The sequence below is a fragment of the Phocoena sinus genome, chromosome 9 (genome assembly GCF_008692025.1).
Source record: "Phocoena sinus isolate mPhoSin1 chromosome 9, mPhoSin1.pri, whole genome shotgun sequence".
NCBI lineage: Eukaryota > Metazoa > Chordata > Mammalia > Artiodactyla > Phocoenidae > Phocoena > Phocoena sinus.
Window position 1 is genome coordinate 60841579 of NC_045771.1, and position 21041 is coordinate 60862619.

The 21041-nt window shown below is 37.6% G+C and overlaps 1 protein-coding gene across 3 annotated transcripts in view; it reads left to right on the forward strand.

Annotated features, from left to right (window-relative positions):
• The first annotated feature begins 396 nt into the window (after positions 1–396).
• The window catches only part of SDHAF3 (succinate dehydrogenase complex assembly factor 3), a 73942-nt gene continuing 53297 nt past the window's right edge, over positions 397–21041 (forward strand). The window contains exons 1-2 of one of the 3 annotated variants that reach the window (XM_032643081.1): positions 488–620; positions 2302–2483. In XM_032643081.1, coding sequence (XP_032498972.1) covers positions 614–620; positions 2302–2483 — 189 coding nt within the window. In that variant the 5' untranslated portion in view covers positions 488–613. Of the gene's footprint in view, positions 621–646; positions 1199–2301; positions 2484–21041 lie in introns of those variants that run through there. The other 2 variants (XM_032643080.1, XM_032643082.1) reach the window with 2 other exon arrangements.

The following is a 21041-nucleotide window of genomic DNA, read 5'->3' on the forward strand; positions in this document are numbered from 1 at the left end:
GAACACTGCAAAGACATCTGAAGTGTCTTTAGCCAACCATGGAAGGCTTCCTGGAGGAGTCTGATTTTGACGAAGCCTTTCTTAAGCCTTTATCAGGAGGAAAAGGGGTAAGATGAATGGAAAAGATGATGGGGTGTAACGGAGTGGTAACAAGCACCAAAGCCAGACTCCTGGTGGACGACCGCTCCGCCCCAGACGCAGCCCCTAGGTAGTCGCTGCGCTGGCGCTCCACGAAAGCTACGCCCCTTTCAGAGAAGGACCGGCCCATTTCTGCCCGCTGCTGCCCCTCGCGTTTCCGGAAGGTCCTGATATTAGGCCGGACCCAACCGGATGCAGGTCGCGCGCCCTCTTCCGCTTGTATTTGGGTTACTTATACTCAGCTTGTAAGGAGAGGCAGGCGCGCGTGGTCTCTGCGCAGGCGCGGCCTGTGGTCCACGCTCGGAGTTATGCCTGTTCGGCACGTCTCGCGTGTCCGGGCCTTGTATCGGCGCATTTTGCTGCTGCACCGGGTTCTGCCCCCAGACCTCAAAGCCCTTGGTGACCAGTACGTGAAGGACGAATTTAGGAGACATAAGACCGTTGGTTCTGACGAGGCCAAGCGATTCTTGCAGGAATGGGAGGCAAGTAACTGCCCCCTTTTCTTCGCCCCAGATCTTTGAGGTCCCTCAGCGGTGTCCCGGTTTGTCTCTGGCAGAGGCCGCCTGACCCGGCTGGTTTCCCCGGGCCTCACGAGCTCGAACACAGCGGCAGCCTGTTCCGTTTGAATTAAACAGCGCAAAGCCGTTCAAACAATACTTCCCAAAGTTACGTCCCAAGCTGGTCTGTTTATCCCACAGGTTCCTCGCTGGAGCACATCCCGTTACAACAGCGTGTCCAGTTCAGTTCAAGTTTTGCCAGGCGCTGGAGGGGTGAGGATGGAGGTTACAAAACTGAATAAGTCACCGTCAAGTGCTTAAAAGAGCTTACCGTTTGGCAGCTTTTTTGTCCCCTCCAGTGCGTTGCACGTAGCAAGCGCCTATTGATAAATTAATGGTTTTCTCGTTACTAGTTTTCAGAGTTTTAAAGGCTTGTTTCTATAATTACTATTTTTAAAATCCCAGTGCTCTTTGTTGGGTCTTAATATTCTCAGTTGACTGATAACAGAAATCGGATAAGACTGGGGGTAATTACAAGCGGTGGGCAAAAATGCTGGTCAGAGGTAAGTCAGGTGAAAGTTGGTTTCTTCGTAGTCTCAAGTCACGTTATTCTGTTGAATTGCTCTGCATCATTGCACTAAATCTTAATCAGACACATGCGTTAGGGATTAACCCTTTGATTTTTCCCTCCCTTTTTTGAGTGAAGTCAAATGATATTCAGAGTGTTTCATTTAGAGTGTTTCGTGGGGTTGGGAGACATGCAGCACTGCCCCTAGTTATTTGCAAATATAAAGAAATGAATGAAATTGGCAATTAGGGCGACAGGTATTTGAAAGCATGAAGCAGTGTTGGTTTAAGAACTGAGGTAAGCAGTTCTTCAGCCTAAAAAGTTGATGGCTATAGAGATTATTGAAGTCTGTTTTTTAAAAAAAATCATAAAGGGTGAACACAGGGTGAACATTAGGGTGAACACCGAACTTTTTCACTGAATTGCAGAATTTTTTATTGTAGACTCATGTATGCTTGCAAGAGAGACATTTAGGACAACGGTGAAATTTAGAACTTGCCTAAAAATTATGTGTATTAGATGTAGTGAGGCTGCCTAGAGCCAGGGAAGTTGAATCTTAAAAATGCAGACTGCTCTCTTTTAATATGGTAACTTGGTCTTGAAGCCAGAAGAACTGGATTCAAATTCAGGTACCGGCATTTATTAAATGTCAGGTCACTTTTCCTAGTCTTATTTTCTTATCTGTAAAATCATAACAGTATTTACAATATGCACCTCTAAATTAGTGTATGTAAATGTAAGTGACATCTTTTAAGCCAAGTCAGTTTGTGGCAGGACAGGAAGAAGTCTAGCTCTATGTTGGGAAGAAATAAGGGCACTTTGGGAGGTCCTAAGAACTGGGAAGCGTTTTAGGGAAAGAGTAGGAACCCAGAATAAATTGATAATAGGCTAGAGGAAAGAGACATTTTTAAAAAACTGGTTTTAAAAAAAAATGTGCTGATCAACTGAGGAGACTTGGTGTCAGGAGTTCAGCTTAAAAAAAAACAAACTCACAAAAACCCAAAAAACTCTCCTAGTGCTATGTGGCATTTGGTCTCTAGGATTCTTTCACACACTTCTAAAATTGCTTATGAACTTGAATTTGCTTTACTTTAAAAGGCAAAGTTGGATATGGATACCACTGGAGAAGAGAAGGGAAGGGTCAGGAATATGAGAGGACTCAGTATTGGGAGGAGAGTTCCCTACTCCCTTTCATCTATTCCCTTCTGATCACAGAAAACTGGCAAATATTAGAGCAAATTCATCGGGGGAAATTTCTGTTCAAGGACCTTTGGGGGAAGGTAAGAGGAAAGTATTTCATTTTATCTTAAGGATAAAAATGTAAATGCATATTTACAGAGTAAATAGTGAATTTGTATAATTCCTTACCATAGAGAAAAAAATGTTAAGTTCAGGGAGAGATGTTTGACAACTGGTTAGTAAAATACCCCTTGTAATCTTATTCCCAAGCCTTTTAGGGGACAACTGTTAAAAGTGGAATTGGGGCAGGGTAGATCAGGGGGTCTTACTTATTATGGCACTTTTAAAGTTCTGACTATGCTCAGTTTTGAAGAATAGCTGTTTTAGGTAATGCTTTCCATTTTTCTTTCTGTGCCGACCCAGTTGTGGAGAGAAGAACTTCTTACCACTATTTTCTGGGAAATTAGAATAAACGTTGAAAATTAAATAGCAAGTAAAAGACCTTCGTGTTAGAATGTGAGACGAAACACAGCTCCTTAGGAGCCACTTTGAAAAGACTCCCTGTGTTTAATTTTTCATTTTTTTTGCGCCATTTATTTATGTCTGTTGCTTTCTTGCCTGGTTTCCATTGTTTTCCTTAAGTAGCTGCTTTGTTCTGTGTCTCTTGGGGGAGGTTTATAGTGGAAGTTTCTGTAAAAAGCAAAATGCTTAAACATTCTTTAAATAGTTATTGATCACTTATTGCCAGGCAAAGTGCTAGGCATCGTAGGACACACAATGAATAATATATTTTACTTTTATGGTGTACAAATTTAGAGTATAATAGACGATTATAGTATGAAAGGGTGTCTCTGAAGTGCTATAGGGGCAAGGAGGGAATGGAGGAAGCTGAGGCCACATGTAATGTCTGAGCTGAGGTTTGAGCAGGTCAGAGTTACCTTGTCAAGAAAAAGACTCTAGAAAGAGGGAATAACCTATGCAGAGTTATTGAGGTAAGAAACAGTATGACTTTTTCCAGGATCTGCAGTGATGTGTTTAGAATTTAGTGTATTACATGGGAGATAAGGAAGAGATAAAGCTAAAGAGGTGACAAGAGACAGGATATTCTGTTAAGGATTTTAGGTCTTTATTTTGAACATTGAAAGATTTTAAGCAGTGGTGAAAATGATTCAAATTATATTCTAGAAAGATCACTTTAACAGCAATAGAAAGGAATGATTGAAGAACGAGACAGATTGAAGGTAGGGAGAACTGTTAGGAGAGATGTAGTAATCCCAAATATGTATGTGCCTGAACTAAGACAGAGATGTTGAGGATGGAGAGGGGGTTTTTGCGTTACCCTTTTTAAGGTAGAATGGGACTTGACTTGGTGACTGATACAGGATTAATTAGAGGGGAGGCCATAGAATGGATAACTGTCAAGTTTTGGAATACGATACCAATAACCAGAATAAGTATATAGGAGGAGGAGGTGGGGGATGAGTTCAGTATGGTACATTTTTGTGTTAAAAATTCTGGTGGGACAGTCAAGTGGAGATGTTTTGAGATATATTTACTCTGATACTCAGGAGACAGATTGTGGCTGGAGATAGAGATTTGGAATTCATTATTTGTAATTAATGGTCCAAAGGTATGAATTAAAGTGCCCAGGCTGGGTATAACGGGGGAAGCTAGATAGATAGTGGTCAAAGATAGACCACTAACATTTAGGAGTTAAAGAGAATGAAGGTAGTAGTGTAGTGCTGGAACTGTTCTTTTCTTTTTCTGTACTCAGTTGTTCCTAAGCTACTTCTGCAAAGGAACATACTTTTTCCCTTCCTGATTATGTTTAAGTCTTTAGATTTGTATGATAGTCTTTATCATAATATTTGCTTTTTTGTTTTATTTTGTTGTATTCATTTTAGAGAGGAGGAAATGCTTCAAATTTCATGTAACTGTGCATTTGTAACTCATGTGGGATATCTTACGAGTTTGAAGTGGATCATCAGATTAAAAAAATGTATGATTACATTGCATGTCATCTATATTTAGAGTTTCCTTAACTTAATATAATTAGGGTTGGATGGGTATTTTGCAGTTTTTATAATTGTACGTCTCTCTTACCTAATTTGAGGACCTCATTTTGTTGGTTTTGAACATCCTGATTTGAACTTTGTATTTTAGTTTGTGGGAGAAAAGGAATGAATTACCTCTCTGTTCAATAGATGGATTGTATGTGTGGGGGATCATCTACCAAGTATGACGGAGTCATCTGGGAACCTCTTAGTTGTACTGTTTATTCCGCATGTTACTCAGTGTGGTGTTTTTGTGATGGTTTATTGGGTGGGGATGGTTTATTGAATGGTGATATGTCACACATGTGTGTTTTCCACATTAAGCTTTACCATTTAAAAAATTTTAGCCATACTGTGGTCCTTAACTAATGGTTGAAAAAGGGGTGAAGGTGAGGATTTGAAACAGTATATCCTTGGAACATAAAATGTTTCTTTTTTTCATTTCTGAAGTATTTGGAAGCTTTTACCATATTTTTTGTTTAGAAATACTTAACTTTTATTGGTGTCAGTTGTGTTATAACCGTGCTTGTGTTATAAAGTAACTTAAGATGTTTTTAAAAATCATAGTTTGATCAACATTGCAAATATTATTGACTTTATACTATATTACTGGAACATAGAGGTATGTCCTTTTATTTAAGTGATTTTAAAGTTATTGGAATTTATAGATTTAAAATGTAATAGAATGATAGTATTAATATGCTAGTAGTTATGGTTCTAAAACAGATCTGTGTGTGTGTAGGGGTGTGTGTATGTCTATATACCACACAGACTTAAGAATTTGAAGTAAGTTTTTCCACAGAATTTAATAAAAGGATTATATATATATGCATAATATTGATTTTACTGGTTTACCTATTATTGTGAGATAAATTATTTTACGGTTGCTTAATAAGAACAGATGTCTGAAATTTTACATAGGGAGTATTAGAATTGATTGAAAGGGGCTTCACATTGCTTCAGTAAACTTGTTTTTTAGGTTAATGCTCTTAAGCTTTTTTTTTTTTTTTTTTTTAAATATTTTTATTTATTTATTTATGGCTGTGTTGGGTCTTCGTTTCTGTGTGAGGGCTTTCTCTAGTTGTGGCAAGCGGGGGCCACTCTTCATCGCGGTGCGCTGGCCTCTCACTGTCGCGGCCTCTCTTGCTGCGGAGCACAGGCTCCAGACGCGCAGGCTCAGTAATTGTGGCTCACAGGTCCAGTTGCTCTGCGGCATGTGGGATCTTCCCAGACCAGGGCTCGAACCCGTGTCCCCTGCATTGGCAGGCAGATTCTCAACCACTGCGCCACCAGGGAAGCCCTCTTAAGCTTTTTTGAAAAACCAAAGTAATGTATGTATGTGGTTAAAAAAAATTAGTGTGAGAGGGCTTATAATAAAGAGCAATATATTCTTTTCTATTCCTTAATTTATCTGTTCTGGGGACATTTTTCATTTTATTTTGGTGTCTTTCAGGTTTCAAGTATCTTGTGAATTTGGTTATCTGTCCAAATTTACAAGTAAAGCAATAAGAAACTGAGAACTCTGCATATAGGTAGGCTTGTTGATTAGAAAATTACTTTTAGGATCACAGAGTTTCAGTAAATCTCCCTTGGATTTGCTTCTTGCTCCTCATTTTCTTTACCTCCCTGGTGTTTGTGTTCAGTTGGTTCTGGCAGTTTGGCTTTATCTTCAGCTGTTATTCTCTGTTTTGTTTTCTAAGCTGTAGCTGCTTCTACTGAGGCTGTTTTATTAGTTAAACTTCTCCACCTGCTTTCCATTTTGAGAACCTTATTGAAATCTCTTGGCTTCTAATGGCTCCTTTCTTAGTCATTATGGATCGCGCCTTTAAAAGTTTTTCTGTTAGTTCAGTGGAGTTTTGGAAGGGAGAAGAAATAAGAAATAAGCTTCTGTGATTTGTCCAATCTGCCGTCTCAAACTGGGGATTCTCAGTGTTTTCATTTTAAAGATGAAGAAACTAAGGCCTGTAGAAGTAAAATGACTTGTTTGGTGCCACACAACTAGATACGATGAAAATCTTGTGCTCTCACCTCATGAAAATCAGTTAAGATTTTGGAAATTAATGTTTCCAAAAGACTATTCAATTTTTGTTTAACGTAAAATGATTATATATTTTTTCTTTGAATTTTGCTTTTTTGCTTATTACAGTTTATTTGTATATTTGGTTTGTTTTCCAGTTTTGGTATTTTTCCTAAGGGACAGGGAAGATTTTTAAAAAATCATGTTTCTACCTAATACACCTCTAGCATAATTAGGAAATGTTTAGGTAATGATTTATTTGTATGTTTATTATCCCAAGGTGCTAATTGCGACACATTTCTTTCTCAAAGATTTTTTTCATTAATGACAGAATAGAAGTTGCTGTAATGTAACTGTTAAACTGTCGTGCTAGTCAGGCACATATATTTCCTGTGTGATTTTTGGCTTCAGTTGTCTTAGTAGGGGAAGTAATATTTTACCCTTGAAATTACAGATGGACCAAAAAGTTCTCTTTTACCTCTATGATTATATTAGGAGATGAGTTAAAACTATATCAAACAGCTTAACCCACTTTACCCTTTTCATTGGCACCACTGATTTCTCTCTTTAATCTTTTCTTTTAGTTTTAGGGTTGTGTGTTACCATAGTAATACCACGGACAATAAAAATACAGTACATTTTATTTCTCTTTGTAATACTTACCATTAACATAAAGTTAATAATTCCTGAATTAAAAATTAGTTAAAATAAGAGGCAAATGGAATGTATTTGGGATTAATGTGATAGATGATTGATAGCATTAGTATAAAAAGAACTTAGCTTGGACTGGGAAAACACTTAACAGCTTTAATACAGGAATGGGCAAAAGGGACTCTAATAAGAGGTCATTCTCTGACTTATATATGAATTTAACTGCTGTGTTGAATGTATATGGTAATAGTGAAAAATTTAAATCAGTATAGATGTCCAGTGATGGCAGAAGAATGAAATTATAACGTAGCCATAATATGGATGGGTTAGTATGCAGCTCTTAGTAATGGTGTTTCAGAAGAATTAATGGTATAGAAAACTGCTCATGATACAATTAAAAATAAACAGTGTTTATCTTTGGGTGCTGGGATTAAGGATGATTATAATTTTCTTCCTTGTACCTCAGAATTCCAGATCATGTGCTACTTTCGTAATTATAAGAAAGTCAGTAAATATGATTTTAAACGATGCAGTTGGATATGCTCAGCCTTTTTGTTACCAATCTTGTGTCACAAAGCATAGGAAAATACATACATTGAGTCAACTAGCACCTTATAAATATAGTTCCTAATTTTGCCCTTTAAATTTTGTAGGTTAAACTTAGACTTCTTCATGTTTAATAAATAATGTCAGTTATATATCTTAATTATTTCTTGCTGAGTTTTGTAAAATTAAAACAATCTAAATGTGTAGACTTTTTTATTCAGTATTGTAAATGGCCACTGAAATAAGAGAAGAAATAAAAGGCATCCATATTGAAAAGAAAGAAATAAAACTGCCTTTATTCACAGGAGATATGATTATGTAGACAATTTGATTTAATCTACTAAAAAACTTCTGGAATTTAATAAGCCAGTTTAGCAAGGTTGTATGATACATGGTCAGTATATAAAAACTAACTGTACTTTTATATACTAGCAGTGAAAACTTGGAAATTAAACTTTTTAAATATCACTTACCAACAAAAAATATGAAATGCTTAGGGAAAATTCAGACAAAGGATGTTCAGACCTCTACACTGAAAACTACAAAGCATTGCTGGGAGAAAATAAACATGTATAGATTAAAAATTAAACTTTATCTAGTTACTGTTTTTTCCTTAACCACTAGAAGACATATTTAGAATTTAGAATCTTTAGGGCTCTAAACTGAGAGCAGAAAAGAGTCATCAGGGCCATCTATCTGGTATAGTTTTAAGTCTTTTTAAGCAACGTGAAGAATCTTCTCATGTTAATTTCTTAGAGATCATACTTAAATAGTCATAATTCATAATTCTCAAATTAAGTTGCTACTTAATAACTGTTAGAAATCTATTTTAATTTTTTGCCTTTTTCTAAGCATTGTAGAAGGTTGCATGAAGGCTGACAGTGTATTAGGACTGGCAGAGGAAATTGGTTAACTGTTGGTTTGTCTTCTGGCAAGTGAGACAGAGAGAGGATGGAAGGTGGCTTGGAAACCAGTAGGCTTAAGAAGGAGATTCTAGGTACGTTTGTGCCACCCAAGATTGTCATTGTAAGTTCTGGGAATTGATCTTGTACATTTGGAATTGTACTTTATCAGCATACTCAGAGATGATCCAATATTGACTTCAGATTCACACTAACTAAATTTATGTAATACTGAAGTATAAGCTAGAATGCTGATTTCTATGGGTTGGGGAGTGGGGGCTGATAAAGAGGGCTCTCCTTTTCCAGGAGTCAGAATATTCATATTTAGATCCAGGGACACTTCTTTCAGATGTGTCTCAGAATTTAGAATTTTTTAGGTTTTAGAAAGGTAAGGAGTATGATTGAATTTTAAGACACACCCCTGTGGGATCTGGAGTGGTACCCTGTAATCAAGTACATTAATATTTCTGCAGTAAAGCATTTGACTGTTCATATTCAGCAGAGTAAATAAACGCTTCACATAATCCATTTAGGTCCGATTTGCTACCAGATGAGTTCTGAAACAGCTTTTGTTTTTTGAAACTTCTTTGACTTCAGAATTGCAAGTAAGCGATTGTGGACCTCTATTAAGCTTTCTAGGAAACTGAATTAATGCTTGGAAGGTTACCTGGTAAACACAGAATTAAAATAATGGGAACTGGGTAGGCATGAGAGATTTTTCATCAGGCCTTGTAGTAGAAAACATCCCTTTAGTTTACAGTAGAAAACACTGTGGGTCCTCATGCTTCACTGCCCTTTTTTCCTGGACAGTGCTGAACACACATTAGAAAGTTTGCCCCCTCTTGATACTTTATTTTTATTTTAAGCACATTTTTTTCCTGCCAAAACATTATTATTATTATCAGTGTGTTGATAGATTAAGCTACCTAATTGGTCTTCTGGGCCTGAGAGAATTCAGATGTCTCCCATTGTGTGTTGATTTTTTTAGCTCAGTTCCCAAGGGAGGATCATATTTATCTTATTTAGAAGTTTTTGGTCTTCCCTAATCCTAAATTAGTAAACTTGGAGCATTTCTAAAATAAATTGAATTTTGACTTCTAAGCTTTCAAACACTAAAATATTTATGCTTTATTTGAATAGATTTTAAACATGGCCTATTTTTTTTCAAAAAACATTTCATCATTATAAACATAAAAAAATAGCAGAATGTTGTATATTGTATGTTTAAGTAGCAAAGCTTTCTGGACTTTGCTGTAGTGACTCTTCACTTTGCTGCAGATGAAGGTGTCTAGTTTGTTTAAAACTATCCCATTGAATAAAAAAAATCACACACTTCTCATAGGAACTTTCCCCTTTCCACACTAAGAATGGCAACTGATGGCATGGCAAATACGTATATATAAAAACAACTATAGGGCTTCCCCGGTGGTGCAGTGGTGCCAACGCAGGGGACGTGGGTTCGAGCCCCGGTCTGGGGAAGATCCCATATACCGTGGAGCAGCTAAGCCCGTGTACCACAACTACTGAGTCTGTGCTCTAGAGCCCGTGAGCCACAACTGCTGAGCCCATGTGCCACAACTGCTGAAGCCCACGCACCTAGAGCCCATGCTCCACAACAAGAGAAGCCACCTTAATGAGAGTCCAGAACACCGCAACGAAGAGTAGCCCCGGATCGTTGCAACTAAAAAGAAAGCCCACACACAGCAACGAAGACCCAATGCAGCCAAAATAAATAAATTTATAAACAAACAAACAACTATAATAACATCAGCATGCAGCATCAATGGGTCTAGCCTCACAGCACAGACCCAAAGCTCTAACCCCTCCAAAAGGTAGCTTGTTCACTGCCTCACACTTCCCAGCCTGGCTGCCTACTTATTCATTCTATAAGGTATAAATACGTACAGTTGATAATGCAGGATTTCTAGCCAATAACCATAGTTAACACCACTTAAAAAACACCATGAACATATTTAAATGCCTTTACTAGGCTAAGCAAGATGCACAGAGTGAGAAAAACGTCTTATTTTAAAATATTTGGAAATATATACAACTTTGATACAGTTTCAGGGTACTAATAACGACCTTGGCTACTTCATGTAAATTACTTAACATTTCTAGTACACTTCTAGAAACTGCAATATGATTATATTCGAATTTTGTAATTAAATCTAATGAGGGCAGAGCCATCTTAAAGAAGTTTGTTGTATTTTTCCCTACTCTGGAATTCATGTGGAGTTAGATTCTCAAGTTTATTTCTCTATCCTCCTCTTTCTCAGCCCCCTTCTTCCTCCTGTCATCCTCTTCATCTTCCGTTTTTAAGGCAACATGTGTCTCCTTTGCACCGTCAGATTTTCCTGAGTCGGCTAAACCTTTTTCCCATTTCTCCTTCAGCCTCACTACCTTGTTATTGTAAGGCTGCTTTTTTTGCTCTCAGATTACTCCACATCTGTTTGGTCTTCAGTGGAGGTGCCAGGGTTTGTGGATCTGATCTCAGCGTGGAACTCTGAACAGAACACTCCCAGTAGTGGCTACTCAGGAGCATTAGGATCCTTCCTGCTTCTCTTAGTTGTTCCAAAATGCTCCATTTCTGGATCATCAGATTTGGATTTCCTTTTCCCAGACATTGTCTTCTATATCTCAGAGCACTTCTTAGAAAGCTGCAAAGGAAAAATCAAAAACAAGCTGCAACGCTGATGGGGTCTCTTGGATTTTTCTTCTTTTGTACCTCTGGCTTGCCTGCACAATGAAGGCAGAGAAGACCCTTTGGTCTTTGGTTTCTTAGGTCACCTTCAGCCATATTGATTCATTGTTTGCTAGCCTCTGCGTGCAATTTTACTGCACACAGTAAAGAAACAGTTAACAAGAAACCAGTATTAATGATTATGATAGACATACATGTATATACTTAAGAACTATATAAAATTTGTTTTCCTGTACCATTTTCAGCTATTGTATTTAATCTTTTTGTGTCACCTGCTAGGTTAGTCAAGCTATTGGGACAAAGATTGTAATAATAACGTTTTGGAAGCTTGATACTTTTGTAACTACTTTTATGCTATGAGTGCATTTCTGAAAAGTTGTTTATAAGTTGATTTTAAAAAATTTTAACTGTATTTTAAGTATACTGGCAGATTAACTATTTAAAGAAATTCTTTTGTTAATCCTTTTGTAAAATGAATAATCGGCCCATAATTTCCTTCTTTGTGTAAACCTGCATTTGCGTACATGAAATTTGTTTTAAATAGGGTTTGTCTACAAATGTCGATGCATGTGTCTAAAAAGAAAAAAATTTAATTTCTGTTTGTGAAGAACAAATTCAGATTTGGCACTTTTGATAAGTAAGACATACCAGATTATTTTAGTTCTATTCTTTTCAACTAAAGCATATTTTAGATAGCATTTTGCTATCAAAATATGCTCTACACCTTTAATGGGTGGCAAGAAGTTCATATGTTAAGATTGAACTGTAGTATATTTTTAAAGTATATTTTCTTAGTAATAGAGCTAGTGTGAAGTTATATAAAGTTTAAAAAGTTATTTAGTAGTTTTACCTTTTCTTAAAAGCATAACTGGAATCTCAAATCTTAATGATTTTTGTCTTTAAAAATTTTGCTTTATCTTAGTCTGTACTTACAGAGGTAGATGTATATGTTGCTTCTAATTATGTTTGTTAGCTTTCTACTTAACTGTAGTTGGGTGATACCCAGCACTTTACTCCTCTGATACTAGGATGATAGATAACTCATCCTTCTTTTAGTTTGGATACTGAAATCTTGTTAACCAGTATTAACCATAAACAGCTATTTAGTCCACAGTATAGCATAAATGTGGTATATTTATGATGAAAAAATAAAAATGTAATTGCCATTGTGTAATATTTTTTTTTTTTTTTTTTATGCATTACGCGGGCCTCTCACTGTTGTGGCCTCTCCCGTTGCGGAGGACAGGCTCCGGATGCGCAGGCTCAGCGGCCATGGCTCACGGGCCCAGCCGCTCCGCGGCATGCGGGATCCTCCCAGACCGGGGCACGAACCCGTGTCCCCCGCATCGGCAGGCGGACTCTCAACCACTGCGCCACCAGGGAAGCCCCCATTGTGTAATATTTTAATTGTACTGTGGTTAAATAGACTTTTTCTGCAGGGCTGTCTGGGAGCCTTACTACTCTTTGTTATACTGTTTCTTTGGGAAAGTATATACAAATTAAAGTCTAGAGCATTGGGAACTTGGCCCCATCTCTTAGACCAGCAGCACAACCTATTGGATAATCAGTCAAAGGAGAAGCCCTCGTGATTTAACATGGGTACTGTTTGATTCCATGGAAAGTAAAGCCTTTCCTCGATAACTGAGGAAGAAGTCAGTGGGTTAGAGAACCCTTGGAAATGTCCTGGGATCTAGTAGAGACACGTCTTCTAATATAAATAAGGCCAGCCATTTGTTTGTTCATGGCCTTAACAAGTTGAGTGTCAGGGATAATCTAGAGGACATTATTAAGGGCAAAAACTGGAAAGAAAGCAAAGAATCAGGAGGAGAGGTTTCAGCAACAAGTTCAAGGTGGGACATGGAGAAATTGTTCCAAATGTAGGTCTTGAATTGTGTGAGGCTGGGAGGACTGGACAGGAGGAGCCCAACTGAGTTTATTTGTTCACTGATTCATTCAATGCCTACTATTTTTCAGGGGATACAGAGCTTAATGGTCAGTATCCATAAGGAGTTCATAAGTGTGGTACTTGTCTGTATAAGATAGAAGAAAACTCATTGTACTCTAAAGAGTAGTAGTTGAGAATGTTGGTCTTCTGGCAGCAGGGCAAACAAAGAGTGGTGTGATTACAGGAGGAAAACTTCTCTTTCCCTTAGCCATTCAATTTATGATTGTTAGGCAGTTCTCTGTCACTTGCAGTTCCTTATTCTGACTCTGTTCTGTTGGATTTTGAAGATCTTTTTATCTTTGAGTTTCTTTTTAAAATATAATTACCCTATGAGAGATTCCATTTTAAATTATTGGCAGCTAGCACTTTAATGATTAACAATGACATTGATTAACATCCAGCTACTTACTGTGTGAACGGATAATTTGATTAACCACTCTAAGCCTCAGTTTCCTCATCAGTGAAATGGGAATACCAACAGTACTTACTTCAAAGGTTAAGGATTAAATAAGATAATATGTGCACAATTGTTGCCTTGTACATGGTAAGTTCTCAATAAGTGTTAACTATTTTAGCTGTAGCGTGTGGTAGGAAGGAGATTTGATAGGAAGGAGTTTTGAAGGTACTGAAAACAAATTTTGTAATTTCATTATTCTTAATTCTTCCTTCTTTCCTATCTTCCATATCCAGTTAGTTGCCAAATCTGGTTGATTCCTTTTACCATATCAGAACTCTGACCTGTTGTCTCCATTCTCTTTGCCTCTGGATGTTTGTAGTAATTTCATAAATAATCTTGCCTTTAGTCCCTTTTAAATGTCAGCTTATAAAACACAACTTTGATCATATTATTGCCCTCGTAAAAAGCCATCACTGTTTTCCGATTGACCTCTCTTGAACCCAAGTTAAAAACTGTGCAAAATCTGACTTGAATATGTTTTTCCTACCTTACATCTCAATATTCTTTGTCAAGTTTCCTAAGTTCCAGTCATACTCAACAGAGAATGTGGCCTTAAGTTGTCGTGGCATCACTATTCATTTGCCCTAAATGTTTTCCTGTCTTTTTCTGTATAGCCAAATCCTAAAATGTCTTTCATAACAGCTCCAATCCTTTGCTATCAACTGTTTCTTGATTAATTCTCTCAGTAAAAAGCAAAACTCTGTCTTCTAATTTTCTAAAACATTATTTTGTATTTTTGTTTTCTTCATGCTTTCTACAGTGTATTATAATTATTTGTGTACATCCTTTTTGATGCTAGTAGAGGGTAAATTCCTTGAGGACGAAAACTATGTTTTATGTATCTTTGTGTACCTTAAAGCTCCAAGGACAGTATTTTGCTTATGATAGATGCTCAGTAAATCTTGTTTTTTTCCTCCAAAAGAAAAATGTGTGATTTTTCAGATGAAGACCAAACATGTTGGATAAAAAGTTAACCAAATATATGAATTATGGTTTATAAAGATTAATAGTTTAAGCAAAGGCTTTTAGCCTGATTATGGGAATCTTAAATTGTATTTCATAAATAAATGAGAATTCAGTGTTGTATTTCATAGTGTACTAGGCTTATTCCAAGCACTTTAATCCATGTTTTTAATCTAGATATGCTGTCAAGTCAGTAGGCATATGAATGCATGAATAGCTGGTTCAGGTTTTTTTTTAAATTAATTAATTAATTTTTGGCTGCGTTGGGTCTTGGTTGCTTCACGCGGGCTTTCTCTAATTGTGGCAAGTGGGGGCTACTCTTCGTTGCAGTGTGTGGGCTTCTCATTGTGGTGGCTTTTCTTGTTGCAGTGCACAGGCTCTAGGCGTGTGGGCTTCAGTAGTTGTGGCACACGGGCTCAGTAGTTGTGGCTCGTGGGCTCTAGAGCACAGGCTTAGTTGTGGCGCACGGGCTTAGCTGCTCTGCGGCATGTGGGATCTTCCCAGACCAGGGCTCTAACCCGTGTCCCCTGAATTGGCAGGTGGATTCTTAACCACTGCACCACCAGGGATGTCCTGGTTCAGTTTTAGATATGTATATATATATTTTTTTCTTTTTCCATTTAATATAGTGTTTTAAGTGCCTAAGAATGGAGAGAGATAATTAAAGAGTATTTAGGAAATTTAAGATCATGAACTGGGAGAGTCCTAGGACAGGCATAATTGCTAAGAATCTTGGAAACAGAAAAAGAAGTTGGGTGTCTGTCAGGCAGTTTCCTTAAGCTAAAATGAACACCATCTTCTCTCCGGAAGAAGAGAGAAACTAGGAGCAACTTTGCATAGTCATTTTCACTAAATTCTTCTGAGAATATTTACCTTGTTTACAACCAGATTCATTCATTCCTTCTAGTATTGACTGGAATACTCCAGTCAGATACAGGAATTTTTTGTGTAAGTGTAATTTCAAAAATTTCCACATGATGGCAGAAGATATCTGGAAACACGTTATTGAATGAAATTCAGAAAACTTCGTATTTCAGTTTTATCTGAAATAGTGTCTTTTCACATTTCTACTAGTAATTTTTACACTTGTATTGTCTGATAGAGATAGTTATTGGTATTTTGAACATTGTAAATGTTTTCACTAATTTTAAAATTTCAAAAAGAATAATTTTTTTTCCTGATTTCTTTTATATAATTTAAATTCATTTTTGAAGGTTTCATGGGTCTCCCCTGAATAGTGTTTTAAATACTTGTTTTGGTAAATGTCTTTTTTCTTAGTAAGCCAGTTTAGCGGAGATTGAGTTCAGTTATTTACTATTTATAGATAAATGTGTGAAACCAAATATGTGGACTTTTATTCAACTTTATGTTAGAAATTAAGGAATTGATTCAACATACATTCTTTTGTGTGAATACACCTCATGCTCTCTTGACTGTTTTGTTTTTTGCCTCCCTTCTCTATCACTGTCAGGTCTTCTCTGAAATCTTCCCTGTATTAATTTAAGAAATTCGTTCATTCTGGGGCCTTCCCTGGCGGTCCAGTGGTTAAGACTCCACACTCCCAATGTAGGGGGTTAGGGTTCAATCCCTGGATGGGGAACTAATATCATGCTGCACAGTGTGGCAAAAAAAAAAAAAAAAAAAGAGATTCATTCATTCTGTATATGTTTGTTAAATATTTACCATGCTTCACATAGTGCCCTCAACAATGATAATTGATAGTGTTAAAAAAAAAAAATTCACCAGATGTAATCTTCATTTGCTGGAGTTCACAATCTTACAAGACAGATAGCTACAAAATACATTATTGTGTTTGAGTTGATGTTTGTGGTTCTTATAAAGCAGTATACTTTGCATAAAATTTTAAAGAGTATGCAGCTTTTACATAGTTATGGTAGATTACTTCTGAAAGCATGAATTAGAAGAACAATGACCTGAAAAACATCAAAATAAACATATGGAAATTTTGTGAAAATGTAAATAGACCAAGATATTTTGTTTGTTTGTTTTTTGAACACTAGGTGATAGATGATCTAGTTAAAAAAGAGAGGGGGGAATAACATGGCAATTTTTGTATTGGTTAGTAACATTCTGTTTTTTTTTTAAATGATGTGTATCAAGAAGCTATTTTATTTTTACATATATTTTTTAACATCTTTATTGGAGAATAATTGCTTTACAATGGTGTGTTAGTTTCTCCTTTATAACAAAGTGAATCAGTTATACATACACATATGTTCCCATATCTCTTCCCTCTTGCGTCTCCCTCCCTCCCACCCTCCGTATCCCACCCCTCTAGGTGGTTACAAAGCACCGAGCTGATCTCCCTGTGCTATGCGGCTGCTTCCCATTAGCTATCTAGTTTACGTTTGGTAGTGTATATATGTCCATGCCACTCTCTCACTTTGTCACAGCTTACCCTTCCCCCTCCTCATATCCTCAAGTCCATTCTCTAGTAGGTCTGTGTCTTTATTCGCGTCTTACCCCTAGGTTCTTCATGACATTTATTTTTCTTGGATTCCATATATATGTGTTAGCATACGGTATTTGTCTTTCTCTTTCTGACTTACTTCACTCCGTATGACAGACTCTAGGTCCATCCACCTCACTACAAATAACTCAATTTCGTTTCTTTTTATGGTTGAGTAATATTCCATTGTATATATGTGCCACATCTTCTTTATCCATTCATCCGATGATGGACGCTTAGGTTGCTTCCATGTCCTGGCTGTTGTAAATAGAGCTGCAATGAAAATTTTGGTACATGACTCTTTTTGAATTATGGTTTTCTCACGGTATATGCCCAGTAGTGGGATTGCTGGGTGATATGGTAGTTCTATTTTTAGTTTTTTAAGGGCTCTCCATACTGTTCTCCAATTTGCGTTCCCACCAGCCGTGCAAAAGTGTTCCCTTTTCTTCACACCCTCTCCAGCATTTATTGTTTCTAGATTTTTTGATGATAGCCATTCTGTCCGGTGTGAGATGATATCTCATTGTAGTTTCTTTTTTTTTTTTTTTTTTTTTTTTTGCTGTACGCGGGCCTCTCACTGTTGTGGCTTCTCCCGTCACGGAGCAACAGGCTCTGGACATGCAGGCTCAGCGTCCATGGCTTATGGGCCTAGCCACTTCACAGCATGTGGGGTCTTCCTGGACCGGGGCATGAATCCATATCCCCTGCATTGTTAGGCAGACTCTCAACCACTACGCCACCAGGGAAGCCCTGTTGGAAGATTTTTAATCACAGTTTCAATTTCAGTGCTTGTGATTGGTCTCTTGATATTTTCTATTTCTTCCTGATTCAGTTTTGGCAGGTTGTGCATTTCTAAGCATTTTTCCATTTCTTCCAGGTTGTCCATTTTATTGGCATAGAGTTGCTTGTACTACTCTCTCATGATCTTTTGTATTTCTGCAGTCAGTTGTTACTTCTCCTTTTTCGTTTCTAATTCTCTTTTTTTTTTTTGCAGTACACAGGCCTCTCACTGCTGCGGCCTCTCCCGTTGCAGAGCACAGGCTCTGGACACGCAGGCCCAGCGGCCATGGCCCATGGGCCCAGGTGCTCTGTGGCATGTGGGATCCTCCTGGACCGGGGCACGAACCCGTGTCCCCTGCAAAGGCAGGCAGACCCTCAACCACTGCGCCACCAGGGAAGCCCTCTAAGTCTATTGATTTGCATCTTCTCCCTTTTTTTCTTGATGTGTCTGGCTAATGGTTTATCAATTTTGTTTATCTTCTCAAAGAATCATCTTTTAGTTTTATTGATCTTTGCTATTGTTTCCTTCATTTCTTTTTCATTTATTTCTGATGTGATCTTTATGATTTGTTTCCTTCTGCTAACTTTGGGGTATTTTTGTTCTTCTTTCTCTAATTGCTCTAGGTGCAAGGTTAGGTTGTTTATTCAAGATGTTTCCTGTTTCTTAAGGTAGGATTGTATTGCTATAAACTTCCCTCTTAGAACTGCTTTTGCTGCATCCCATAGGTTTTGGGTTGTCATGTCTCCATTGTCATTTGTTTCTAGGTATTTTTTGATTTCCTCTTGATTTCTTCAGTGATCACTTCGTTATTAAGTAGTATATTGTTTAGCCTCCATGTGTTTGTATTTTTTACGTATCTTTTCCTGTAATTGTTATTTAGTCTCATAGCGTTGTGGTCGGAAAAGATACTTGATACAATTTTAATTTTCTTAAATTTACCAAGGCTTGATTTGTGACCCAAGATATGATCTATCCTGGAGAATGCTCCATGAGCACTTGAGAAAAATGTGTATTCTGTTGTTTTTGGATGGAATGTCCTATAAATATCAATTAAGCACATCTTGTTTAATATATCATTTAAAGCTTGTGTTTCCTTATTTATTTTCATTTTGGATGATGTGTCCATGGGTGAAAGTGGGGTGTTATAGTCCCCTAGTATGATTGTGTTACTGTTGATTTCCCCTTTTATGGCTGTTAGTATTTGCCTTATGTATTGAAGTGCTCCTATGTTGGGTGCATAAATATTTACAATTGTTATATCTTCTTCTTGGATCGATCCCTTGATCATTATGTAGTGTCCTTCTTTGTCTCTTCTAATAGTCTTTATTTTAAAGTCTATTTTGTCTGATATGAGAATTGCTGCTCCAGCTTTCTTTTGATTTCCATTTGCTTGGAATATCTTTTTCCATCCCCTCACTTTCAGTCTGTATGTGTCCCTAGGTCTGAAGTGGGTCTCTTGTAGACAGCATGTATATGGGTCTTGTTTTTGTGTCCATTCAGCCCGTCTGTGTCTTTGGGTGGGAGCATTTAATCCATTTACATTCAAGGTAATTATTGATATGTATGTTGTTAGTTGTTTTGGGTTTGTTTTTCTGGGTCTTTTTCTTCTCTTGTTTCCTGCCTAGAGAAGTTCCTTTAGCATTTGTTGTAAAGCTGGTTTGGTGGTACTGAATTCTCTTAGCTTTTGCCTGTCGGTAAAGCTTTTGATTTCTCCATCGAATCTGAATGATGTCCTTTCTGGGTAATCTTGGTTGTAGGTTTTTCCCTTTCATCACTTTAAATATATCCTGCCACTGCCTTCTGGCCTGCAGAGTTTCTGCTGAAAAAATCAGCTGATAACCTTATGGGGATTCCCTGTATGTTACTTGTTGCTTTTTCCTTCCTGCTTTTAATATTTTTTCTTTGAATTTAATTTTTGTTAGTTTGATTAGTATGTGTCTTGGTGTGTTTCTCCTTGGGTTTCTCCTGTATGGTACTCTCTGCACTTCCTGGACTTGGGTGGCTATTTCCTTTCCCATGTTATGGAAGTTTTTGACTCTAATCTCTTCAAATATTTTCTCAGACCCTTTCTCTTTCTCTTCTTCTGGGACCCCTATAATTCAAATGTTTTAGTGTTTAATGTTGTCCCAGAGGTCTCTGAGATTGTTCTCATTTCTTTTTATGTTTATTTTCTTTATTCTGTTCCTCAGCAGTTATTTCCACCATTCTATCTTCCAGCCCCCTTATTTGTTCTTCTGCTTCAGTTATTCTGCTATTGATTCCTCCTAGTGTATTCTTCATTTCATTTATTGTGTTGTTCATCACTGTTTGTTCTTTAGTTCTTCTAGGTCCTTGTTAAAAATTTCTTGTATTTTCTCAATCCGTGCTTCCATTCTATTTCTGAGATTTTGGATTATCTTTACTGTCATTACTCTGAATTCTTTTTCAGGTGGGTGACTATTTTCTCTTCATTTATTTGATCTTGTAAGTTTTTACCTTGCTCCTTTGTCTGTAACATTTTTTTGTCATCTCTTTTTTTTTTCTTTGATGGGTGGGGCTGTGTTCCTCTCTTACTGGTTGTTTGGCCTGAGGTGTCCAGCACTGGAATTTGCAGGAAGTTGAGTAGAGCTGGGTTTTGGTGCTGAGATGAGGACCTCCTGGAGACCTCACACTGATTAATATTCCCTGGCGTCTGAGGTTCTGTGTTAGTCCAGCAATTCGGATTCAGCGCTCCCACCACAGGAGCTCAGGCTTGACCCCTGGCCTGAGAACTATGATCCTGTCCTGTAAGCTGTGTGGGGGAAAAAAAAAAAAAGACAAAGAATAAAATATAAAATAAAATTAGAAAAATGAAAAATATGTTTGAAAAAATAAAAATATAAATGAAACAAGAGCCAAAAAGACCAGAAAAGGCCTTGGTGGGAGGGGGGGGGCGGCTCAGGCAGGGGTGGGGCTTAGGTAGGGGGGTGGGGCCTAGGCTTAGCACAGATGGAGGGGGCCCTGAAGGGCGGAGGTTTAGTCCTGGGACCCCAGCAGGCTCGTGGGTGCCTGAGTGGACGGGAAACGCTGGTTGCATTCTCCTCTGATCTCCAGATGGTCTCTCGTCATTCCTGTGAATCCCCGCTCTGTGGGTGGGCCCCTCAGAGTGTGGGAACTCCTCCCCCCACCACCCCTCAGGGGTGCCGGTCCC